At 44.8% G+C, this 26,809-nt stretch overlaps 1 protein-coding gene and 1 long non-coding RNA gene across 2 annotated transcripts; both read right to left on the bottom strand.

Annotated features, from left to right (window-relative positions):
• Window positions 1–4,322: 4,322 nt before the first annotated feature.
• On the bottom strand, window positions 4,323–5,197 carry LOC137878975 (uncharacterized). The gene is made up of 3 exons (XR_011103672.1): window positions 5,112–5,197; window positions 4,500–4,559; window positions 4,323–4,381 (listed from the first exon to the last, which is right to left on the bottom strand). It is a non-coding gene; the product is annotated as an uncharacterized lncRNA (long non-coding RNA).
• Window positions 5,198–6,434: 1,237 nt separating this feature from the next.
• Window positions 6,435–25,148, bottom strand: LOC137878879 (sodium/potassium-transporting ATPase subunit alpha-1). Its single transcript, XM_068719347.1, has 23 exons — window positions 24,915–25,148; window positions 17,204–17,317; window positions 16,591–16,650; window positions 16,180–16,281; window positions 15,983–16,084; window positions 15,726–15,839; window positions 15,493–15,627; window positions 14,921–15,038; window positions 14,543–14,811; window positions 14,136–14,444; window positions 12,766–12,900; window positions 12,110–12,305; window positions 11,827–12,002; window positions 11,549–11,685; window positions 11,216–11,366; window positions 9,833–10,001; window positions 9,538–9,692; window positions 9,103–9,226; window positions 8,081–8,226; window positions 7,855–7,985; window positions 7,330–7,431; window positions 7,067–7,158; window positions 6,435–6,797 (listed from the first exon to the last, which is right to left on the bottom strand). Exons 1-23 carry the CDS (start codon window positions 24,924–24,926, stop codon window positions 6,769–6,771), a joined length of 3,078 nt encoding a protein of 1,025 aa, XP_068575448.1. The 5' UTR covers window positions 24,927–25,148; the 3' UTR covers window positions 6,435–6,768.
• Window positions 25,149–26,809: the final 1,661 nt, after the last annotated feature.

Genomic DNA, 26,809 nt, shown 5'->3' with positions numbered 1-26,809 from the left:
GTGAGAGAGTGAGAGTGAGAGTGAAAGAGAACACTGAGGATGGAGGGAGGAGAGAGTGCAAGAGGATGGAAAGAGAGAAAACATTTCTGCGACTCGGTTTAGCCCTCAGGAGACTGAACAACGGAGAAACCCATCCACTCTGAAACACACACACACACACACACACACACACACACACACACACACACACACACACACACACACATAATGTCATACAAAGACAAGTGGCTCATTCTTTGCTCTTGGACAAATTTGCTGGCTCATTGGGTCCTTTTAGAAATGGTGGGCAGCAGCCGCTACAAGAGTCCGCCTGTAGCTAGAGCGACGATGACACCTATGAACTCATAAACGTCCATTTATTGTCCTATTTCTTTTGGCTCATGTCCGTTCACGCCTCATATACCCTGGCAATAATTGTGTCTCTCGGACATTCCTGTATCTCAAGCAGGTTTCCTTTTCAGGAGCTACCCAACCTGGAATTTTCTCAGTAACTCCTTTACAAGTTTCGCAGTAGCTCTCCATGAGTCATTTAAAAAGAGGGAAACAGCGGTTTCTTCTGGGATAAAGATGCTATAAGGCACTGACATGGTTTGATATGCAACTGCTGTCATCTGCTTCATCGATGCTTGTAGAGGGATAGCCAGCGACTTGACATCTCAGCTAATTCTACTGGGCAGTTTATGGCTTTATCAATCTTTCCTATAAGCAAATTCAGTATATCAGGGCAATCCCAGCCTGCAGAGGACTTCCATGACCTGTTTATTATCATCTTCAGCCTTCAAGGCTGAAGATGATAATAAACAGGTCATGGAAGTCCTCTGCAGGAAATATGATTTCCTGCACTGGAAATCATGCACCTGCACTGGAAATATGATTATTCTAACAATCATCTTGTGAACCTCCAAGGCTTCTAGAGAACACACAATAGTTATGTTTGGGGAGAAATAGTTCAGGATAAAATGACAAAGATTCAAGATATTTGATGTGTTAATTTGTGTTATTGGATATAAATGATCAGAAATATGTGGCACAAATGATTATAATGACGTTTGTTCACAATGAACAGCATACAGACAATACATAGACGAGATAGTGCATGAACTGGTGTGTGTGTGCGTCTCACAATGTGGCATCCTGGCTTTATAAGGAGAGGAGACGGTTTTATCTGAGGCAGTACCAAAGACAGATACAGGATACGGAGAGGCTGAACATTAAGCTGGGCTGTCTGGAAAGAGGCTTGTCGTCACTGTGAGAATGTTTTGTTCGTGAGCTTTAGAGGTACAGAGAGGCACATTGTGATCACTTTGGAGAGAACCAAGCAAGCCGTTCCCCCTGTTTCTAGTCTTTATGCTAGGCTACGCTAACACGCTGTAGCTTCATATTAAAATAGGCAGAGTGGCATCACTCCCATCTGAGAAAATTTCCCAAAATATTAAACTATTCCTTTAAATCACAAACTACTGTCTTGGTTTCTTTGTCCTAAAACAGTTATATGATCTGTAAAGTATTTCTTTGAAGCAGAAAGTTTCATACAAGTCAGATTTCCCTTTTAAAACAGCTAAATGCCATAAAGAGTAGCAGACTGGGGTGCTACAATCAGTCACTACATTTTATGTCAATCATCAAAGACACAGACCCTATAAGCATCATTTCTGTAACAACATTCATTTACAGGACATAAATGAATCACTAGGGGCTGCAAAGAAAGAAAGTTTGAGCACAGGATTGTGCTGCCTGTTCTAGGATGAGAGGAGTACTGTTACACTCTGTTCAAAGGAATAGTGACATTTCATGCTGTGGAGGTATCAAAAACTGTGCTGCCAGGCGTGTGCCAGGGACAGGGCAGAGAGTGAAACAGGACGCACCTTGTCCCTGCCAAATAAAGGAGGAACAAGTCAAACTGTTCATCTGTCGAGCAGAGTAAGTATTTGTTGTTGTTATTTATAAACTAAACTGAAGGAAAACTTCCACCTGCTCGCCTGTTTATGTCTCCGACACATCCTGGTAACCGGTCACATGGCTGGTAATGTGATGATATTAGAGTGGTAAATGATATCAAATGTCATCTTTCCTCTTTATATGATTATGTTTATAACATTACACACTGGAGAGAGAGACGAGATGAGAGGACCGACGTGCAACACAGGAAGAAGACTCGCCCCCAATCCAGACGCGTGTCTGTGTCGTTCAACACAGAGGAACAGACAGACGGCACATCTGAAGCCCTTGTTTCATTTAGGGGTAGACAGGAAGCCAGAACTAATACAATATAGATTCAGAAGGCTAGCAACCATCAACCGTATGAGTATCCACACACACACACACACACACACACACACACACACACACACACACACACACACACACACACACACACACATCATGGCAGCTGGTGCCTGCTAGTCAAAAACACAATCTATAGAGTATAAAAAGCAGCATTTTAATAGGATTTAATTGTGTTTCCATCAGCTTACAAATGCAAATCAGGCAGAACAAGTCGTCCCTAAACACTGCAACAGTTCTATTCAAGCTCTTGCGTCTGGTTGAAATAGTTATGAATGTTCTTTAAGAGTGGGCTGTATTTAGAGAAGCTTTGGGTTGGTAAAGTTACTGAAGAGTACGTGTGAAGTACACACTGTACTACACTTATCTCTTCTTGCTCTTCTCATCATCTCTTTACTGAGTCTGAAAGTCATTCCTGCGTGTGTAGAAAAATCTTTCTTGAAAATATCAACGGGCCAATTATCTAGCACAAATACCAGGATGTGACGAGCTGTCCGATCCAACAACAACACAACGGAGAAAGAGATGGAATGATTGTCTCCATCATACATCCCCTCTTTCCTCACCAGCCTATATGACATCTGTCACCGCAAACCAACGCTATCTGAAAGAAGCAAAACCCTAAGAGACACAGAGGACAGACGTGAGCTGAGGTAACACTGCATTGTTAGCACGCAAGCGCATGTATAGAGCAATAGGTTCACACACACACACACACACAGACGATGGAGATCAGAGTGCCAGAGCTGTCACTGGGGTCAGTCGGGAGACGTGCGATATCTTGACAGAACTGAAGTGTTCACTGACACAGAAACACACTGAGGAGCCTCACAGTCTGTCCCTGTGAGCGACCAAGAGTGTGGCTGTGTGTATATTTAAGGATGTGTCCTTTCTACTTGAAGTTAAGTCCGCCTTTATTAGAACATTTGGTCTGGACTGGGAATCTGCTCTCAGCTCCTAGTAGGAGAATTAAATTAAATCCATTTATCCTTTCCAATCTTACGCTGTTGTTCTTGTGTTGTCTTTATTTTTTAGATTACTTCAGCACAGTTAGGGCTCTTAAAATCGTATCCCTTATTATATCCAGTTACTTGTATTTCTGGACGGGCACTTATGGGTAAAGAACATCAGCTAAACATAAAACATTAACATATTTAGTGCATAATATCAGTCGGATTATGCAATCAATTAACCCTGGTTTAATCAGATGAATATCAGGTAACTAACAACCTGTGTTAGCAAATGAAAAATGCATGCTCTTCATTTTAAAACATACTTCTGGAGATTCCACATTGAAGTGAAAGCAAATTTCAGCATCAAGTACAAGTACCTTGCAAAAAAACACAGTACTACAGTCACACCCTGTACAGGGAAATACTGAAGCTACATTTGTAAGACATCAAAGATGTTCTCTTTAATGAGCACCCAGGACACGGATGACAAGGATGCTTCACTGGGATTAAGGACAGGTGTCGACGTGTGGTTGTTTACCAATTACGATGCCGTGTGGAGTCAAAAATGTCCACAACGTTGCAAAGAAACATGCGCTGGTTTATACGCTGGTTTGTCAAGATCTTAATTTACATTTTAGTGGTTTGTGCTGCATGCTCTTTTTAATGTAAAACTCTGCAAATCAACTTCCCTTGTCCTATCCTGTCATATCCTACCTACTATCTAAGTTTAAGGTGATAACCCATAGTGGCTTTTTAAGTACTATAATGATGCTTTTTACTTAGCTGTGGAGAAGAAGCTATTCTTCACATTATTACTCAAACATGTGCTTGGCCTGGAATGGGAATTAAAAACTCAGATGGAAGAAAATCCATATAAGAACCATATTAAAAGCTACGAGTGGTTCAGCACTGAACTCAGCAGAGTGTGTGGGCTTCCTTCCCTAAATCTTTAGAGAAATACTCTTGTATAATCAAAAGCATCAACACCAATATGATAATACAGTATGTTCTCATTGCATAAATGAATAGACTATGCCATCAGTGCCCTAATTCCCGCTCCTGTCGGCTGCTGGTTATATGAGCTCACCTTGTGTCGCGTCTTCAGGGACCAGGTGAGACATCGCTGCTTCACTCGGTGGCACTTTCTGGAACATGAGGAGGGGTTGTACATCACAACGCTACAGGCTTGTAGTTCAAAAGTGATACAGAAGATCATATTAATTGGTACAAATTAACATTAATACAAACAAATATTGTATTCACCTCTTCCCCTCTGCGCTTCAACAGTAGTATGTGTTATTTTACTTCTCAGGCCTCTCATACCTGTCAAATACAGGCGTCACCAAACAACCGTTAATTAAACAAACTGCATTGCACCGTAAATGAACACAGCTCATTAGTTGCACCTGTGGTACAATACAAAGTACCATTGGTGGAATGTAACTAGCTTTAGGTACAATTACTACTGTACGTATATGTGAGGTACTTTTTTGGTACTACTTTATACTTCTACTCTGTTATTACACATACTTTTAAAACGCTCAAGGTTTTTTTTTTCTGCACGAGGAGCACTTTTACTTTGATACCGTTACCTAAAGCTACATTTTGCTACTGTGACGAAACATTATATAACGTTACTTTTATTTTCAATGGAACGGAGTATTTTTTTGAACGTTGTATTACTTTTACTTTACAAAAAAATACTAAAATATCTTAATACTTCCTCGACACTGTCGAAATATATATAAAACATATATAAATATATTTAAAAACCCGCCAGGTGAGAGTTAAATTAAAACACCTGTGAGCTGTCATACATACAAACAACGGTTAGCACATTAGTTTACAGCACTCTTAACACACTGATACGCTCACCTTTTCTTCTGATAAAACTTAATGCGGGTTGTTTTCTCTTTCCTTGCTTTCTTTTCATGTTGCTAGCTCTTTAAATCTAAGTTTTGGGTTGAAACATCTCACAATCTGCCAGTTGGCAAAGCGGTGTAGGTGCAGGCCAGATCAAACCATTCGATCCTCACTGAGAGGGGTGCGTGAAAACACATTTTTGTTAAATAAATGGTATTGACTTGTTTAATAAGCTAATGTTAGCGATATATAACGGCACATTGTCGTTATTTCAATATTAATTATTTCTAAATGTGGCAAAAGAAGCATAAAAGGCAGTTTTGTTTTTCTCTATTTTGTGTCTTCACCTATAATGGTTTTAAATTGTTAAGGTAAGTTAGAAGGTGAATGGTCCATATTTATGTCCACAATGTCTCTCAAGAGATTAGATGTCTTTAAAGCTATTTTTAGGTTTTGTTTTTAAATATTTTACAAGAAATGTAAAGTTATAACTGAAATGTAATGCCTTTCCAATTCTTTCATTGCTTTAGATGTGGGTAATTCAGCCTAAACCAAATAGCTTTTCATCATCACTATATATTTTGGTTTTAACATCTGACACAAAGATCACAAATGTGAATGTGTTGGATTCATATTTAATCTTCTTCTCTCCTCTTTATCTAAAATGGTGCAATTTTAAAGTAGCTGAGCTGCTGAGTTTTTGCTCTCTTAAAAATCTCATCTCTGTGTGCTCGTATCAAGACACAGCAAGCAGTGCGTGGGAGGACAGAGACCTTATACAGTAGCTGCTTGAAACTCTCCAGCTTTAAGCATAATAGATTAGACATACCAGAGCCTCCTGGTAAACTAAAACACCCACCATGTCCTCCACCACTCTGAGACAGGACTGCTTCTGCAGAGTTCATGTGAGGCTAGAGTCGATCCAGCTACCCATCAATCTAAAGCTGCGGGATTGATTTTGAGTAACTTCTTAACCTGGCAGCAAGAGTTCATATTCAAGCTGCTTGTGAGTCCGCATTTACTTTTGTTTTTCCAAGCTATGAAATTTGACTCAATGTCAACTACAAATATCAGGAAAATATTAGTTTACACAAAAAAATAAAGTGAGTTATGAAACAACCCCTTGATTGGTCTCATTTAAACACAACAGAGCTCTAATCCAAACAGATCGCATTCACATTTGAGCTCCACAGCTAAAAAAAACTGTTATAATGGTGCAAGTGTTTCTCTGAGGTTAATCACAAAAAAGATTATCAAATATTCAACAGAAAAATTGCCAAAAGCTTAAAATACAGTACATTAAAACACACAATAAATGAGCACAGGAAACGTTGGTGGGACCTGACTCGAGCGCATTTTTATTGACTGTTTATAACTGTTAAAAACATGTATAAAATTGGTCCTGTTTCAGAAACAAGGCACACATAGTCATGTCAATGTTCAGTGTTCATGTCATTATTAGCATTATCATTTATCAACATCATCAGCATCATCATCAGCATGTTCCATCTCAGTATTTGTCTAATAGTAGTATCAAGCATTCCCTAATATAAAAACACGTTCCAATTATTTTTCACAGAGGTTAAAATTTTATTCCGAGCAGCAAGACAATATTCATGCAAAGACGAGAGTGGAGGAGAAGACGCGAGCTGACTGGACCGACGGGTCTTTAATAGTAGGTCTCCCGTTCCACCCAACCTGGACACGCAGGGGGAGAAAACAAACAAACGCGGGATTTAGAGGCAACTTCTTGGAATATATCTGATCTTTATGCTTTATTAAAAAGCATGCAAACAGACTGAGAAGATTTAAAAGAGAGAGGAATAACACCCTCACTAAGCATAAGAACTATCCACGAGGCGGAGAGGAAAAACAAGGGAGAAATGAGCAGCAGAGAACAACAGCAGAGGGAGAGAGAGAAGTAGGAAAACAAGAGAAGATAATAAAAGCATGGATTCTGGACTCACCTCCTGGGCTGCGTCTGAGGATCAGCTTACGGATTTCATCATAGATAAAGATGAGCAGGGAGTAAGGGAAGGCGCAGAACCACCAGTTGGGCCTGAAAAACACACACACACAACAAGAGGTGAGGAACATGATCCAGTGCCCCGGGCCTGCATGAGCAACATGAGGTAGGTGGAGTTTTGCACGATTACGGAGTCAACTCGATGTGTGCACGGCTCACTGGCGGATTGTGAGATGAGTTTTGTTTCGTTTGTGCTTTACTCACTTGAGCGGGTACATTCTGAGGGCGACGTCCATGCCCGGGCAGTAAGAGAGGAAGGCGGCAAGGGCGGTCTCCTCGAACAGTCCAAAGATCAGGATCTTGTTCCTGAAAACACACAGGGGAACAATTAGGACTCACCGTTTGGGACAATGAAATGTGAGACATAAACAAACCAATCCGAGTTGACTGAAAATAGCGAGGATTTAAAAAAAAAGAAAAAGAAAAAAAAAAAAAAAAAACTTCTTTATCTTGGTGCCAGGATTTCAAACTATTGACACTGAGCCAAGGCACTGACGCAAAGCACAGTCTGAAACGCCTTTTAAATACACTTCATATGGTTTAAAGCACAAAATAAACACCGAGGTCATCTAGAGTTCTTCCTAAAAGCACAGCAGCACTACGGAGAAAGGAGGTGTGACATCCAAGATGGCAGCTGTTTGAGGAGCAGAGAAGAAACCTCCACAGCTCGGAGTCGGATGAGGACACGGAGGTGCTTTGAAATATATACTGGAGGGTTTCTGTACTCACTTCATGCCCTGCTGGAAGACAGAGTTCCTCCTGGTCTTACAGATGATCAGATCGGCCCACTGGACGACCACGATGCTGGCGAAGAAGGCCGTGTGGCAGGTGAACTCTACGATCTTCCTCTGCTCGTAAGTCTGACAAGGGAACGCACATCAGAAACAGAGTGAACCAGGAGCCAACAGCCAGGTTACGACCGCCTACTTGTGATCTGCGCATTACTGTTACTGACCCACTGCTGCCCATAGCTGTCCTCCAGGTCATTAACGTATTTATTGTCCCAGTTCACTCTGATGCCCAGCAGGGTGGAGGGCAGGAAGCCATTTTCAGCCAAGATCACAAAGTAGGTGAAGAAACCTGCCAGCGCCTGGATCATTCCTGCAGGGAGGAGATTATTTTTTGATTAATGTCTGAAATTAGTTTGTCTTTCGAGCAGTTTCAGACTGAAGAAATTGATGCAGTTAATTACAACTTGAAACCAAGGATCAATAAATGATTAGGGAAACAAATTGGCCTTGAGGTCTTTCGGGGAAAAATCTGATAAAATGAGGAAGTGAATGAATTTCAGTCTTTTGAGGACTAATTTAAACCATGTGTAATTTGATCCATAACTGATGAAATAAATACAAGAGACTCAGCTGTCTTCTGAGGAATTAGAGGCTTAATCAAAATGATGAATAAACCATGAAGCCAATTCGATTATTTCAAGATGCAAATACATAATAGGAGAATTAGACGAAACAGACAGTTGGGTCAAGACATTTTAGGACCCTCTTCATCTTAACCTTAAAAACTAATTGAATTTAAAGGTCAAAATGTTCCTTTTTTTATAGCCTGTGACATGATCTGGTTAAGAAAATTAACAGGCGCTGATAATAAAAAGGAAAAGGGCAGCAGCAACGTCTCGACACAATAATATTACCATTTCAACTTTGAGCCTGTAAAGAAAATAACGAGTCTGGTCTCATAAAGTAGTACAGGAAGTTCAGGGGGGGGTCAAACCTTTTCCTGGCTTCATTACCAAAGAGGGGAAAATCCAAATCCAGAGACACAGCTCTGTCACCACTCACACACTCTATCAGTGTGAGCCTATATATGGTGCATGCCCCTACTGGTTATCTTGGACCACCCAGATGCTGAGCTCCAGACAAATCCACCAAGGAGACATGGATAGCAAACTCCTGGTTCTGGTGTGACTTCGGCCGAGTACTTGGTGCATTTGGACTTCTCATCGAAGCGACACAAACTGCTTACCGATCTGTCCGTAGGCGATGCTGATGAGCCTCTCGTTCACCAGCTTGTCTGTTTTGGGGTTCCTGGGCTGTCTCTTCATGATGTCGCTCTCAGCTGCTTCGTAAGCCAGGGAGATGGCAGGGACCTGGCAGACGGGACACGATCGATGAGCAAGTTGACATATCGACTTCGATGAACCTCCAAATCACAAACGAGCGCTATTGTTCCACAGCTTGGTCGTTAATAGATGTGAAAACCCCGTCAAACAACGAACCTTACCGTTTTGTTTCATCAGGCTTTGGTCAACATGCTAATCTTTTCTGTTTAGATGAAGGCGGACATTCAAATTCTAAGTCATTCAAATGTTATATTAACTGAGTAAGCCCGAATTTATGTACATTTTAACATAAAAACATCTTTAGAAATGCAACATTTTATCAGCACATAAGTCTTCACCATGTCAGTTCCCAGGTCAATGCAGAGGATGGTGACGGTTCCCAGGGGCAGAGGGATGTTGGCGATGATGAAGAGGAGGAAGGGGGTGATCTCAGGGATGTTACTGGTCAGAGTGTAGGCGATGGACTTCTTCAAGTTGTCAAAGATCAGACGGCCTGTTGAGAACATGAACATTTTAACCCTCAAGCCAAGTGGGGTCGTTAGAAATCCAGTGGAAATATCATTTCTTTGCTAAATGTAAAGTCCTTCAGCTCAGAAAGCTTTAAAAAGTATTTTGTTAAGTCAAATCTGTTACCTTCTTCCACTCCGGTAACAATGGAGGCAAAGTTGTCGTCCAGCAGGATCATGTCAGCGGCCTGCTTGGACACGTCAGATCCAGCGATACCCATGGCGACACCGATGTCAGCCTTCTTCAGAGCCGGAGAGTCGTTCACACCGTCGCCCGTCACGGCCACAATGGCTCCCTGCAGAGACAGAGCAGAGACGACTGAGGGAAGGATTCATTGTGTGTGTGTGTAAGTTATACTCAGACAGAGAGTTAAAAAAAGAAGCACAAATGAAGACGAACTCCATTTCCAAAAAGTGGCGCATTCTCGGAGCTTCTCTGTAACAGGTGTCACAGTCGCTTCAGAGAAAAAAGCCCCAGTCTTGCCGTTGAGTGGCATTTCCATTTTCTTTACTTTACACTGCATCACACAGCGAACAACAGGGAATTATTCTGTTTTTCAAAAAGGTTTCAGGGCAATTCGACTTCATCTGACAGTACAGACGAGATAAAAGTGAGGAGGAGACCGAGGTGGAATCAGACAACAAACAGAGCTTGTATTCTGGCGAAAATGTGAAGATAATCAGTGGATGTGCTGCATGCCGATTACAGATAGGAGGATTTCCTTGAGAGAAAAACATTGTTTTTATCATTCTGCATCTTCCCAGCTGTGTGACGCAAGTATTCAAATTCTTCGTATGTTTTAGCTCCAAAAAACTATTTTCGCACAGTGGGTTTCTGCACGAAAACATTCTAAATGTAGCCAAAAGTGAATGGAGAGACATTTGAAATACAACCTGCAAATAGCTTGGAAGAGACTAAGTGTCTGAGGTACTGACCAAATGAATTCAAGTTATTGGGTTCATAACAGGAAATATCAATAACAAGTCATCACTGATCCCTCCCACTCCTCCAGAAAACATTTGGGAAACACTGGAATACACTGTGTTAATTAGCTTTCAACTATTTCAACAGAAATGTATTATGTAGTCAGGGTTTTGTTAAATATTAAAATGTCAAGAGACGAAACTGACGTTGTATCACAATATGATATTTGTGGTTGCCCTTGAGGCGATAATTCACAAAAACATTTATATATAAATAAATCCATGGTCCAATTCCACACTAAACAGAGTTCGCTCTGCCTACTGATGCACTCATGAATAGTCATGCGAGGTCACAGCTTGACAGATGCTACGCTTGATTATTCCACCAACTTAAGTCATCAGAGCAAAGCAATAATCATAAATAAGCATTGGGGATAGGGATATCAAATAGGCACTCATGAATTTGCATAATAAGGCGTCGGCACATGCTGCGTTTGTGTTCATGTTTTCCACTGCAGAGGCTCAGAGGAGCAGGGAAATGCCCTCCCTGACACACAAACACCTCCATGTTGGTTGTAGTTTCTACCTGTCTCTGGCAGCCCTCCACAATGATCAGTTTCTGCTGCGGGGAGGTTCTGGCGAAAACAATCTCAGTGTGGTACTTCAGGATGTCGTCAAGCTGCTCGGCCGCCAGATCTTTCAGGTCTCCGCCGTGGACTACGCAGGCCTTGGCATCTCTGGAGTACACAAAGCAATTTGGTTACGTAAACGCAGTCGCACCAGATTAACCAGAAACGGGTTTTCTGAGGTCTGAAACAAATGGGGCCCAGAACACGATCTTTGGGGTGCTCCAGGTGCAGTTGTGTTTCAGTGATAACCGGAACAAAACGCACCCAGGGTCCCTCAGCGTTGTCAGTACCTTGGGTTCACTTCGTTGATTGGGATGTTCAGACGGGCCGCAATGTCTTCAACGGTCTCGTTGCCTTCGGAGATGATGCCCACACCCTTAGCAATGGCCTTGGCTGTGATTGGATGATCACCTGTCACCATGATGACCTAGGAAGAGAGGACCACTTATCAAGCCAGAGGATTACACTTCAACTCTCCCATTATATCGTCACTTAACAGAACAATTTAGCTTCTTGTTGACTCTGCATTACAGTTAATTAGTCATTTCCATGATATTATGGGCTTCACCTTGATTCCGGCGCTCCTGCATTTGCCGACGGCGTCGGGCACAGCAGCGCGAGGAGGGTCGATCATGGACATGAGGCCGATGAAGCACAGGTTCTCAGTGGGGAAGTTCACCTCCTCAGTGTCAAAAGCAAAGCCCTCTGGGAACTGGTCATCAGGCAGGTTGAAGTGGCAGAAACCTGTAAGGGAGACAAGAAAAACATTGCCCAATGAAGTGATTTTCAGAGTGGCTTCTGCTCTGTTCATTAATTTATTAATCCCAATCCCAGCTGCCGTCCATCCTTACCCAGCACTCTCTCTCCCAGACCCCCCAGTTCCAGGTAGGCGTTCTGGAAGGCGTCCTTCAGCTCGTCGTCCAGAGGCTGCTCTTTGCCATGCAACAAGATGGTGGAGCAGCGGTCCAAAATCCTCTCTGGGGCGCCTTTCATCACCAGCAGGTGCTGGGACCCTGTTTCAGGTGTGCCATCTTTGTGAATGGAGAGCTAGGTGCACACAGGATAAAAGATGATGAACTGAAAAGAGTTGACGAAAAACTCAAGCAAGCCACAAACTATATGTGTAGCTTGCTTGACCTTTGCTTGCTTGCTTGAAGCTTTTCCAAAATTCTTATTGGAGAATGAACAGACAGATTATGTAATCTGTTTTTAACAATTAGAAAAAAATCATGACGTTACTAAAAGGTCACAAAGACTTATTCTGAAACCGAGTTTCTTCCAAAGGTCTTCTACCAAGATCATTTTTACACTGTGGATTTACTGTCAACATGAGGAGGAAATAATCTGACATCTAATATATTTCAATGCCCATGACATTTCCAAGCAATGAAAAAAATGTAGTGGAAGTTAATATTTCCATAACAGCATTTGAAAACAACATGACAAACAATTGGTTTCCGTCTATGAAATGATTGATTAAGCTGCGATCGAGCTCCTTGTTCCATACCTGGTACTTGTTAGTGGAGTTGAATGGAATCTCAGAAATTTTGGGGTTTTTGTCTCTCATTTCCTGGACTGATCCGCAGCACAGCTCGATGCATTTCAGCAGAGCCGACTCAGAGGCGTCACCGGCCACATCTCTCTGGTGGGGGAAGATGGAGAGCGGGGAACATTAACCTCGACAAACAGCGACTTTATAAACTCAATGTCTTGCTGTAACAGCCTCCTGAGGACGGAAATGAGGACGTGGCAGTAGTGTGTGTGTGTGTGTGTGTGTGTGTGTGGCCTAAGAATATGAAGTTATTTCCTCTGACCATTTAAAGTAGTATTGGACTCACAAAAAAGGCAGATATTGTCAACCATCACATTTTCCATTTGATGCATTACTCATTCAACGTGTTATTGTCCTATTTCAGTCACTGTGGGTGTATGTGTGTTGATGTCCCAGACAAACTGTATTTTGTAGTATCGCACAAGGCCTGATACCACCGACTGCGTTTCAAATAGTAAGGCTTTAGCGAAGACACGCGTTTGAGAAGTAGTGAGTGTTCAATTAGATAAAAAACAAAAAAAACAGCCAATGGTGTAACTCCCTCACTCAGTAAATCAGAGACAGGCTTTCACGTTTATAGAGCTGGCCCCGCTTTGCTGCAAACCAGCCAAGAATAAAGCGTAGCGAGAGGGAATGACTGGTAATTAGAGCCATGATAGCCAGGCAGCCAGTTACAGGTGATTAACACACACACACACACACACACACACACACACACACACACACACACACACACACACACACACACTTAACAGGGTGGAAACCAGAGACTGGGCTCCAAGGAAAGTCTGGGAGCCAAGAGACATGCGTACATCTGGGTGGGTGTGTGTGTGTGTGTGTGTGTGTGTGTGTGTGTGTGTGTGTGTGTGTGTGTGTGTGTGTGTGTGTGTGTGTTAAGTATAATCATGTGGTTACAAAATGTGTGTGTTTACTCCAGGGAGGGAGGTATAAGCTGGAAAACAAGCCTGTTGGGCTGAGAGGAAAACATCTCCATAAAGTGTATGAAGCCTAATATCAAGATCCTAAATCAATCTGTGCATATGACTTCAGAGAAACACATAATTAGGCCACAAGGACACCAAAGAGGAGAGAAGTTTCTGTTTTAAAATTGCTCGGTTTAAACAAGGGAATTAATTGTGCAGTGATGGGCAGCTGTATTATTGTACACTGCTTTCCAGGAGGCGTGAATTTATTTTAAAATACGTCGCAGTCTCTTTTTACCTTCATCAGATTTGAACAAACGCTCATCTTTTAAGAAGAACACTTGAACAGGTGTTGGCATAAACGGAGAAGGAGAAACACGATTGCAGGGGACAGAAACCCACCTTCAGGATGGGAAGGTTGGACTGCTCCGCCAGGAAGACGGCGCGGTTACAGAGTCCGGCGATTCTGGCCAGAGCGGCCCAGGTGGCAGAGCTCTTGTCGAAGGAGGTCCCGCTCTGGTTCTCTGTGGTGTCGGCCTCGTGGATCTGGTTGTCGAACCACATGTGGGCCACGGTCATCCGGTTCTGGGTCAGGGTGCCGGTCTTGTCGGAGCAGATGGTGGAGGTGGAGCCCAGGGTCTCGACAGCTTCCAAGTTCTTCACCAGGCAGTTCTTCTTCGCCATACGCTTCGCAGTCAGAGTCAGACACACCTGGAGACGGGAAGCAAGTGTTTTCTGACAGTAAGATCTCCGCATCAAACATGATCTATCGAAAATGAAACTCGGGGCAGAAATGCTGGAGAACTCACGGTGACGGTAGCCAGGAGACCTTCTGGCACGTTGGCCACAATGATACCGATGAGGAAGATGACGGCCTCCAGCCAGCTGTACCCGAGGATGAGCGAGAGGACGAAGAAGGAAACGCCCAGGAAGACGGCCACGCCGGTGATGATGTGGATGAAGTGCTCGATCTCGATTGAAATGGGGGTGCGTCCAACTTCAAGGCCAGAGGCCAGCGTGGCAATGCGACCCATGACGGTACGGTCTCCGGTGCTGATCACGACACCACGGGCCGTTCCTGTAGCAAGGATGATTCAATATTTCTTTATTGAATTTCTTTTCAACAGCAAACATCTTTGTTTCATTACAGAGTCTCTGAATGGCTTCTGTGTATCCTGTTGTCGTACCTTCAACACAGTTGGTGGAGAAGAAAGCGATGTTCCTGGTCTCCAGCGGGTTGTCGTTGGAGAAGTCAGGAGTACGAGTCTGGGGCTCGGATTCGCCGGTCAGAGAGGAGTTGTCCACCTGAGAAATGAAACATAAACTGTGATTGATGGAAGACAGAAAATCAATGTGGCTACGGGAAAAGAAATAACATAAAAACGGAGAAGAACAAACTTTTAACTCCATATGTTAACCCCTTTTCTCTGTGGTTATAGCCTCTGAGGGGCAGATGGCAGATTATGTAATGGAGCAACAGCTAGATGATGCAGAGTCAGGTGACAAGACATAACAATGAATGATGGAGGCGCTGGTGGAAAAGCATGCGCAGAAAATGGGTCATGTGTTGCTCTAGGGTGTTGAGTTTAGTTCAGGGCTTAAAATGGGTCACAGACTGGTTCTTTGACTACCACTAAAAAGGAAGGCATACTCTGGTAATTAAATGTCAGCGATATGAACGAAAAGGTGCTCGAGAAGATGAGAAATGGTTTTAACTCAATTAATATGGGACCTGGAGAGATGAAAAATAACAACGCACCTTGCAGCCGTGGGCGGAGATGATTCTCAGATCCGCGGGGATCCGGTCTCCACCCTTCACCTCCACCAAATCACCGACCACCACCTCCTCAGCGTTGATGCACTTCTTCTCGCCGTCACGGAGGACCAGGGCTTGCTGCGAGACGAGACGTGACGGAGACGCATGTAAAACGTTGATGCAGAAATCAAAACTAATCAGTTAAATGAATAAAAGGTGTAAAACGGGAGGGGCACCTGTGGGACCAGGTTCTTGAAGGAGTCCATGATCTTGGAGCTCTTGGCCTCTTGGTAGTAGGAGAAGCAGCCAGTGATGATGACGACAGCAGAAAGCACGACGCCCAGGTACAACTGTGAACGTGAAACCAGGTTTAAGAGGGTTGACCCGCCGGTTCAGCTTCTGATTTAATGTAAAACTCATCATGAAAATGTTTTACGTCAAGCTACACCGCCACATCAAGACACGACACAGGCTACAAGGACCTTTTTCTTACATTGTCATTAGCTGGCTCATCCTCCATTGCAGCCTGGATACCGTAGGCCAGGAAACAGAGGACGGCGCCAGTCCACAGAAGCATGGAGAACCCGCCAAACATCTGAAGGAAAACAGAACAGGAGGGACCTGCTGAGCCTGCGATTTGAATGAGCACCTGAACTGAACTTCAACACGGACACAGACAGCGGGTGTTACCTGCTTGCAGAATTTGACCCACTCTGGGGTGGTGGGAGGAGGAGTGAGGGCGTTGGGTCCATCACGAATCAGAATCTCAGCAGCCTTCGCACAAGTCAAACCCTGACGCGAGCAGAAGACGCACGTGTTGACATGTCGGAAGTCACATTAACAACCATCGTCTTCATTTTAAATGCACAATCCTGCAGGCCAACTGCACACGTACACACAAACTCTCTGACACATATACAAGTCCATGGGGGGACTGTAGGTGCTACTAGTTGCCCAGCAACACACCATCAACAGAAAAACAGGATGACTTATGTCAGAGTTTGGAGGGGGAAAAAATGACTGACTTTTAAAGCTGGAGGTTCAACACACACACACACACACACACACACACACACACACATTCCTCTTCATCTCACTCACATTGTTGAGGTCTGTTGCATATTTGCGATTGAGCTCATCGAGGGTCAGCTTGTGATCATCCTGCGAGAAAGACAGAGAAAAGAAGGTGGCGTCAGTTCAGCGCTTATGTCTGCTGCATGTGTGTCTATCCACAATATGTGTGTGTGTGTGTGTGTGTGTGTGTGTGTGTGTGTGTGTGTGTGTGTGTGTGTGTGTGTGTGTGTGTGTGTGTTCAATATGCAGGTGACATTCAGTGCTCATTGTGTGCCGACCTTTCCATTTTACAAATGATCATCTTTCACAAGGTGGAGCTGCGACAGAAACAGTCAGAGGTAAGAGAATGAGGAGCCAACAAAAGACATGGGGGAGGTGAGAGGAAGTAGAGAAAGGAGGGGAGGAGGAAGAAAGGAAGGATAAAAGGGAAATAATGAGGAGGAAGATTGCAGGTGAGCAATACATCGAGAAAAGAAAAAAGAAAGTTTGTGGTTTTAGATGAAAGACGGGAGGCAAGAGGAAATAAAACCCACCCAATAGAGAGGATGAGGTAGTGATATGGGAAGCAGGAGACAATCAGAGGAAGAGCGCCTGATGAGAAGAGTGAAGAAAAAACCCAAAGTGAAGCTGAGACACTCACCATATCCACTTCCTTCTTCAGCTCATCCATATCCTTCTCTTTCTTCTTCCCCTTCGCCTTCTTCTTGCTGCCCTGCTCCGAGGTCGCAGCCAGCTCATACTGCTCGCGGCCTTCCTGGAGACGCAAAATTAAAAAAACAACATTGATTAGTAACATATAATAGAAATGACGAGAGGAGATAGAGACTGGTCAATCGAGACACGACAGAGTGAAAGCACAACAGCTCCGGGATCAGAAACATATTTGTTGCTTTGCCAATTCAGGTCACAGGCGACGAGCCGGCATCGTTTCTCATTTCCTCCTAATTTGAACTCCCGTGGTGCTTTGTGGAGCACTTTCCAAGCAGCACAACAGCTTTGGTTAAATGTGCGATGAAAGCTGTAACGCACACTAGATATTCTACAGCGAGGGTTACGGAGACTTTGGTGCGAGCCGCCCTCCGCGGTCCTGTATAATATCTTTATAATGACAAAACAAAATGTGAGAAGCAGCAGGTTGAACGGGAAATATTGTCAGAGAGTGAGCCTCAGTTCACACTTACATTAGTGTGATTAAAGCAACAGCGTCACATCGACCATGGCTGCATTACACACTTTAACGGAGTACTTTTATGGAGCCTGAAGATGGAAAATGACCTCAGAAGCAGAGCCGGACATATTAACACGCAGGAATTTATGCTTTCATATCGTGTTCAACATCTAGCAACCCATCTGATTGGGTGGGGTCACCGTGGAATTCAGATCAACTGACAAACTATGATACAGATAGTATCATACATCACGTGGAATGCAGTCGATTAAACTTCGGAGTCACAACATTCGGAGGACATTTTGTCACCCTGCCTCTTTTTAAGACCTCCATCTGGGTCAACGCACTTCAAAAACCAGATAAGATAAACACAGCCGAGTGTAAAAAGTGAGAAAACCGTGGCCTCAATTGGGGAGACCAAGTGCCACTAACTTTACCAGACAAGTCCAACGCCAAAAAGAAAAGGAGGCGCCTCTCCGCTCGTCACATGCGGTTAGAATGTGAGGTCAGAAGTCCTGAAGAGTGGACTGTGGATCCTGTCTTTGTGGACACCAGAGCCACCAGAAGGGAGGAGCGAATGTCTGGTCGTTTTCGACAGATCAGGCGAGAGGGTGAAAACACACCTCGCTTGTTTAAAAACACCCACGTTGGCACTAAAGGGTGCCACTGTGTGAGTGAGGAAATACACAACTCATTCACCAGCTTTCCTAAACATAACCTCGCCAATTAAGCAGCTCTGCCAAGCCCCACAGAGGAGCAATAACCCACACTGGAGTCTTTTACTGCTAATCACACTTGGGGACATTTTGTTGATTTTCACTCCGACACACAAACTCTCTTGCTGTAGGCGGGAAAGATTTTAATTAAAAGAGTTTGAACCTGGATCTCACAGCAACACACACACACACACACACACACACACACACACACACACACACACACACACACACACACACACACACACACACACACACACACACACACACACACACACACACACACACACACACACACACACACACACACACACACACACACGGTCTTTAATGTGTGTGACTTCCCCTATCGCACCATGAGTGTCGGCCCCTTTCTCTCCGCTGTCTCCTCCACACACATCTCCTCTCACTATCGCCGGCCACCGTGGCTGACTGAGCGACAAAAGGTTGCGTCTTCTAGACGGCTGAAAGGCAGACGGGGTGGGTGTGTGTGTGTGTGTGTGTGTGTGTGTGTGTGTGTGTGTGTGTGTGTGTGTGTGAGAGAGAGAGGCAGAGTGACGGAGAGAAGGTGAGATAGGGAGGAAGAGAAGCACGGTTCGATCACACGGGAGGAAACACCAAAACGATTTCCATCATCTCTTAACTAACAGAAAATAATTCGTCGCCAGTGTGTCGTCAAACATCTGCATCCCTGTTGCTACCAGCTCCAGTGTGAGCCCACACTCCATTCATAGAACACTGCTTAATCACAGGGAGGGGGAGAAAGTTAAGAGCATGTGTGCTTCAGGTAGGGAACAGGAGATCAACGTCGATTAGCGGTTAAGGCTCATCTATAATCCAGCCCTGTGCACGGATCAGAGGCGTTAGCATGTTAGCAGGGAGGCTGCCCAAAGACTACAAACGAGCCATTTGTCTGCGTGTGCAACAGCCGTTTTGGAAGCTATTTAGAAGGCGATATATATTTGACATAAAAAAAAGACCCGTGTGACCACATATGGACATCCTGCATGCAGGAAAATATGCTAACTAATGTTGTTTTTCTGCTGCATTGGCCTTTTAAAGTTTCCCAGGGAGTCACCAGAGCGAGAGAGTGTGATCCCAGCACATGTTGTTATTGTTGATCCAGCCCCCTGGCCGGCTAAGCTGGGAAAACACAGAGCCTGGTTCTGGATCACTGCGGCCAGATCCCACCCTCTGGACCCCCGAGGGCCCCCAGGGGCCCATCTGGCCCGAGGCAAATAATTCACAAACAGGGCAGAAGTACTAGAGGTTTGTTTGAGTGTCACTACTTGTGATTTCAGTTCTGGTGTGAGTGGAAACAATAGTACTCGTACTAGTTTAGTAGTCTGGAGTCTTTATTAATACATAAGCTTCAAGTTCTTCACATTTGTAATATTCACAGTAAATAGAGACCGAACATTGCACTTGGCTGACATTTTCTTCTTTCTATTTTTGCCCTCTCTTCATTCTAATTAGTGCGAGTACGGTGCCTACATGTACAGTAATCTCAAAACACCTGTGCGTGCAGAGCCTTCAAGGGAGAGTCCCATTAGATGGTTTCACTTATCATCACTGAGCTTCAGAGATACCAGTCAGGGATTAATCAGCTTACTCCCATCGTACAGAAATGAGCTCCCAGCTAATCTGGCATGAGACGCTTCTATTTGTCCAGAGGAAGTAATCCCCAACCGTTCGAGGTTAGCGTCACCGTATCGATACAAAAATAATCAAAGTGTGAGGAGGAGCAAAGGGGAGGAGGGTGAGAGGAGGGCATGGAGAGCACAACTGGAGGGACGCTCTCCAGAGAAGACGTGGTGGCTGAAAAGCAAACAGAAGCCTACTGGACACAGAACAATGGCCCTTTGTACAACTTCCATAAAATCTGCATGAAAAACACAAACAAAAGGCTCAAATCTTTCCATGAGACCGTTAAGACCACGAGCATGCAGCCACTGCATCCGACCAACGCGGCATTTCTTTCCCTTCGGCCCTTAATGGAGATTTGTGGGGATTTACTCAATGGACTATGGCCAAGGAACAACACTTCTGCAGCTCATTTACGTGTTGAAGAGTGTTGCTTTCATTACTGATGCTGATCCAGCCGAGCGTCGCGCAGAAACCTTCAAAAAGCTTTTGTACCGCGGTCGGGAAACCTGAATGAAAGTGAACTGGAAGTGTCAGCGAATGAGAACAGCAGCTCAAAAGGGAGAGACGAGAAGAGAAAAGCCAGGATTTATGTGAGAACGAGAATGAATGAAAGATTCTCTGTGAATAGCAATGAAACCCCAAAAACAAGAATTTTTGAGGCCTCCCCCCCCCCCCCTTTACTGCCTTTTTTTCCTCGCCTGAGAGCACAGCGACCTACGGGCTCAAACCGACATCAGAGGAGAGCGTTCGGTCAAGCGGTCGCATATTTTAAAGCACACACTGGGGTTTTTTTTACAGGCAGGGTGAATTCCTATGAACTGTCCTCCCGAGTGTTAGCAGGGTCTTCAGCCAGATACACAAGCTGCTCATTCAACTGCGCGCGCGCGCGCGCTCTCTCTCTCTCTCCCCCCCCCCCCCCCCCCCGGTTGCTACCAGCAACTATTGCCACACCTATTCAGATATGTGAATGGACAGTCAAGTGTTGTAGCCCCTCCCTCCCTCCCTCCCTCCCTCCTCCTCTACTCGTTCATTTCCTCCTCCATTTCCACCCGTTTTTTCTTTTCCCTCTCTCCTGTTTAAAGAGTGAAAAGAAAGTGTGTTAATTTACACACTCGGCCGTGTTTAACACTCCGTTCACGTCCTGAGCAACTCTCAGCTTTCTTCCAGCAGAACAAAAGTGAATGAATGAATCAATGTGTGTCCTTGTTGGGAAACTTAGCGGGAACTTTTGGGGTTTTTTTGTACAACCGCCATCAGCTTCCAGTGCGTTTGTCACGTGAACGTGGTGTCACCCGACTCATCTCTTGACACTGTAATCTCCATTTACCGTAAATGCAAACGCATCATTCACACAACATTACAGCTGCAGTCCTGTTAAAGATGACAACCTGCTGCTGACACAGATGTGGCTCTTAATGAAAGTCACAATCCACAATATCTCTTCAAAAGCTTTGTGACCACAGGAGCTTCTAACACAGAGCTGCTTTGGACTAGAATGAATGAACCAGTAAATGGGTTTTCTTTTGGTCACATGTCCTCATGTAGGAGACGCATGGACGGAGACAGAGGGACAGTGTCCATTGGAGGGGGGGGTTTCTCTCGATGAGACTGTTCGCAGTGAAAGTTCAAAGAGCTGCTTCACCAAACAAACAGACAGAGAGACAGAGAGAGAGAGAGAGAGAGAGAGAGAGAGAGAGAGAGAGAGAGAGAGAGAGAGAGAGAGAGAGAGAGAGAGAGAGAGAGAGAGAGAGAGAGGGTATGTGAAAGAATGGGAGAAAGAGAGGGAAAGAGGCTGGAGAGGAAAGCAAAGAGGGAAAGAAAAGAGACAAATGAGAGATGAAACACGGCACAACAAGGCGGAGGGAATTACAGGAAGAAGAAAAAAAGAGAAAGAAAGAAAGAGAGGGAGTTCGCCGTGTTCTGTCACAGACGAGAGGTGGCGTGTGACAAAAGCTCTGGTTAATACACAATGACTGCCGAGCGGAAAGAATGTTAAATCCTCAGAGAGAGAGAGAGAGAGAGAGAGAGAGAGAGAGAGAGAGAGAGAGAGAGAGAGAGAGAGAGAGAGAGAGAGAGAGAGAAGGAAAACAGGTACAAACACAGAGAACAAGAGGGAAACAGACTGTAAAGAATGGAAGTGAAGGTGGAGTCGCGGTGCCCCTTCGGCTGAGATGAAAAGTGGCCGAGAGGCTGACATGCCAGGTCAGCTCACAGTGGGAGGAACAGCAGGAGGGAGGGAGGGGGGGGGGGGAGGTTTGTGGTCCAGTGTTGCCATCTCTGGCCACTAAAGAGATAAACCCTCCGTTGGGGAATTTACCGTCTCGTTTCTCCCAAAAGAAAGACGCCTTTGAAAGGCGCCTTTTAAGGCGTTCGCTAACAAAGCAAACATCACGCAAGTGAGATGATGCCATTGAGTCAATTAGGGAGAAAAAGAAGCTATGTTGACTCAGGTGAGATTATGATATATGTAGTTGGACCCCCCCCCCCCCCCCCACTCCTCCTCGTCTCCTGTGAGTTCGACAGCTGTCTCCTGATTTCTGCTCTGCATCGCTGCCCAGTAAACCAGACACACTGTGCTGAAGACTGACGACTGTTTTACACGTCTTGAACTCCATACCTAAATCACCCACCAACATAGAGACGGATGACGTCTTTATTCACACGCTCCCCTGTTCCGAGGCATCACTTCACCTAAAGCTCAGCGATGAATATTACTTAGAAATGTAGCCGTTTTCAGCCTCTGTCATGTCTGGTAGCAAAGTGGCTCAACGGTGGCAATGCGGCAACTGGTGCCTCTTGGCTCCCCCGAATATGCCCCCCCCCCCCCCTCCACCTCCACCACCTCCCCTCTGAAGCAATCAATCCCTCCTCTCTCTCTGGTGGGTGAGACTGGAAAACAAGAACCAGTGGTGTTTAGACTCTCCTCGTACCTGTGCTCACTCTCTCCTCCATTACAACAAAACAACTTCTCCTCCTCCCCCCTCCTCCTCCCACCAGGAGAGCTCTGTCGTGGCGATCATCTCCTCCAAGTTTAACCGTTTGTTTGTGCCAGCACTGAATGTATGAGGGGAGGGGAGGGGAGACGCAGTGGGGAAGAGGAGGGAGGATGGGGGCAGGGCATGGCTTTCATCACATATGGGAGGAAAAGAAAATCAGCAGCAGAGCAGCCAAAGGGAGAGCGAGCAAAGATTCTTTTTGGACCGTGAGTGAGTGTCATGGAGAAAGGAAGAGAGACTGAATGAGCCATTCTGCTTCACATCTCCCGCCAGATCTCTCTCGGTCCATCCCCCCCTCCCAGACTTTCTCTCCCTCCATCCAACTCTCCATCCCTCGCAGGCTGAATCCATAATGCTTCTGTTGCTGCAGCATGGCAGGGTGTGGCGACGACTGATATTTCACACACACCCGGGTTCAGTTTCATCTCTTACAATTTAAGTTTTGTGGGAAAAATAACAGAATAATAACAGAAGGGCTGCTGGGAGATCAGCAAGCGTCTAAATCCTCCTTCATTTGACGGGACAGCCTCTAAAGGAAGCCTCTTGTCAGAATCTCACACTCTCAGTGGAAATAATGGTGCTTTATAATAAATAACAGGACAGAAAAAAAGACATGTCAGTGAAAGATTTTACAACACAAACCACAAGAAACCCTCCGTCTGAAGCCGATCACCCCTGGGGGGGGGAGAGAAAAGACGGAAGGAAAGATGGAGATCTTCTTACCGAGCCTGAAACCTCACAGTACAATGTTTAACAACTTTCACACTATTTTTATGCAATATGACATATTCTAGCAATATCAATAATCTGTCGGTGATGGATTACTGCTTTTTGGTGCAATTTTCATATTTTGATGACATAATAAGAAAGCTGTGATTAAAAAAAAGCTGCAAAATGAATCAAAAATGAACCTTTTTATTTGCTTTATTCCTGAACCTATGGGACCAATGTGTTGCAGCCTGAAGATGCAGACACACTCTCAGCTGTTCTCCCTAAAACAAGGCGCGCGGACCCCATTTAAGATGAATTTTGGGGATAATTGGTCACAGAGCTCCAAAATCTCCCAGCAAGACGAAAGAACGTGGGCTGGACTTTAGTTTTAACATCATCCCTCCCACCAGCGAGCCAGTCTACCCAGCATTCACAGCTGCTCTGAGACAAAAAGTGACACACGAGAAGAGCGAAATGTTGAAACGACAAAAACACACATAACGGTATTTTATTCCCCCTGAAGAGAGAGCACGCGTCTTCATACATCTGTCATAAACACACAGGAAATACACACGAACGAAGAGTCTGTTTGAAGTACTTTTTAGGATTAAATTAGACCGAAACTAGCCGTGAAATAACCCCCCGCAGCCGTCGTTTTCTCGGCTTTCCCTTAAAACGTCGCAGCTAATTCCGTTAGTCAGTGAAAAACTTTGACAGTCCGGGCGTTTGAGCTCTTCCCGTTATGTAACCGGACACCGATAAGCATCTTTGTGAGCGGCGGAAACTTACTTCTACATTGTAGTTTGTTTCCCTGCCCGCCGAGTGAAATGATACATTCTGGGGGGTTTTTTGGGAGGGGGGGTGCTGACAACACGGAAGTCCTTAAAGTACTTTCAAACGGTTTGTAGAGAAAGAAAGAAAGAAAAGAAAGGAGTCTTGCTGCTCATCTTAACACGTGTGGTCGCGCAGCTCCCCACGCGACAACATCAACATGGAGCCAGTAAACCACTTGTTTGAATGGTAAAGTTCGACATCCCTCTTTCCCCTCCACCACACATCTCAACATGGACATTAGCGTCTCTAAAGTCAGACAGAAACAACACGGATACTCACTCCTCGTCCCATGGCTGCTTAGGATGTGGACTTAAGTCTTCCCAGTTCAAGTAAAAGTTGAGAAACACAAATCCTTTAAAACGTCTGTACAATATAAAACATTAAAGCAAAATGATATATCCTGGATGTGTCCGTTGTATATATATATTTTTTTTTATGTTTTTTATTATTTTTTTGTCCAACAGCACGTGTCACTCCTCCAGGACACACATCCGAGCTCGCGAGCGGCCGAGGCAGCCCCTCCAATACTTATAGACGGCGTTCCTTCCATTGTGACGTCGACGCCGTTTGCCATGGTAACCTCACGGATGGAGGCGGGGCGTTCTCCATTATTGGGCGTTTTTTTCTTTTTTTTTTTTTCATGCAACACACACACACACACACACACACACACACACACACACACACACACACACACACACACATGCGCACACACATCATTCACCATGGATGGGCGAAAAAAGACACACTGATAGAAATCCTATACAAAAAACAGAGCTAAGTTATCAATAGCTAAGATAATATGACAGGAAAACAGGATGACATCATTGTAAATAACATGCAACAGCTTGAGAGAAATAACACAATATTATTTTCCCACAATACACACATGCACACCATCACACACACACACACAACACCTTGAGGGGCTGTCCAGCACCCCTAAAACCCCCCAATTACCGTGTTATATCTTGTTTGTTTCATCTGAATTCTGCACAAAAGTATAGAAAATGTTGCCAACAATTCCTCCTACAGTCTGGTTGCCTGGCAACTGCACCAAGCTAGAAAATAGTTTGGCACACCGCCCCGTGTTAAACAGAGAATTGACATTTTTTAAAACTTTACATTTTTGTACGATTTAAACGAAGCACAACGTGAGAAAGTAGAAGTGCCGCTCGGTGGATTTTGTTATCTTCTGACAGAGCCAGGCCGCCAGCGAAGAGGCCTACGTCTACCGTACCCTACACACACACACACACACACACACACACACAGACACAGACACACACACACACACACACACACACACACACACACACACACACACACACACACAGACACACACACACACACACAGACACACACACACACACACACAGACAGACACAGACACACACACACACACACAGACACAGACACACACACACACACACACACAGACACACACACACACACACACACACACACACACACACACACACACACACACAGACACAGACACACACACACACAGACACAGACACACACACACACACACACAGACACAGACACACACACCTCTGATTCATCTGCATCTCTCCCAGCTTTAACAGCTGGGTTCATAGACACCTCCTTTCCCCCTGCTGCTCTGACAAGGTTGTTGTGTGCTGATAGCGGGCAACTTCTCAACCCTGTGCTTCTAAATCCAGATCTGCGAAAGCAGATTCATCCGCGTAACACTGCCATCACCGCAGACAGTTATTCTATGATGCATGCATGGGGCCCCCTTTAGCTCTGGGGCCCTCTGAAAGTACCCCCCCCTGTGCATTGTTTCCTCTAACATATGTATCTTCTCTGTTACTGGGCCGCAAATACTTGCAATTCTGAATCCCTGCTAGCTCCAGGATGCGCCCTGACCTCTGAAACCCCCTGCAGCGATGGAAGTTGGGAGGAGGGGGAGGCCGGCCTTCCATGCAGAGGCCCCATTGATTATCACATTAGAGCCATGCTAGCAAGTTTAGCTGTACTGTACCCCAGGCAGCAGCACTAGCACCCTTGTGGCCAGGAGCTCTTAATACCTTTTATCCCACAACACAAATGAGAGATTTGCTCTTTCATCCCTGGATCTACGCCTGGAACCAGAAACACCCAGCGACTTGTTGAGAAGAGGAGGAGTCTGCCTTACCTGCATCATG

The sequence above is a fragment of the Cebidichthys violaceus genome, unplaced genomic scaffold (assembly GCF_023349555.1).
Source record: "Cebidichthys violaceus isolate CVI_PGR_0920_01 unplaced genomic scaffold, fCebVio1.0.p SCAF_24, whole genome shotgun sequence".
NCBI classification, from domain to species: domain Eukaryota; kingdom Metazoa; phylum Chordata; class Actinopteri; order Perciformes; family Stichaeidae; genus Cebidichthys; species Cebidichthys violaceus.
The sequence above is the reverse complement of the archived record's forward strand: the minus strand, read 5'-3'. Positions and strand labels throughout refer to the sequence as shown.

Bases quoted from the DNA above. Each gene is read 5' to 3' on its own strand.
- LOC137878879 (XM_068719347.1), bottom strand. The intron at 16,282-16,590 runs GTGAGTGAGATG...TGCTCGCGTCAG, and splicing joins ATGCAACAGACCTCAACAAT to GGTTTGACTTGTGCGAAGGC. The intron at 12,306-12,765 runs GTATGGAACAAG...GTGTGCACCTAG, and splicing joins ACTCCACTAACAAGTACCAG to CTCTCCATTCACAAAGATGG.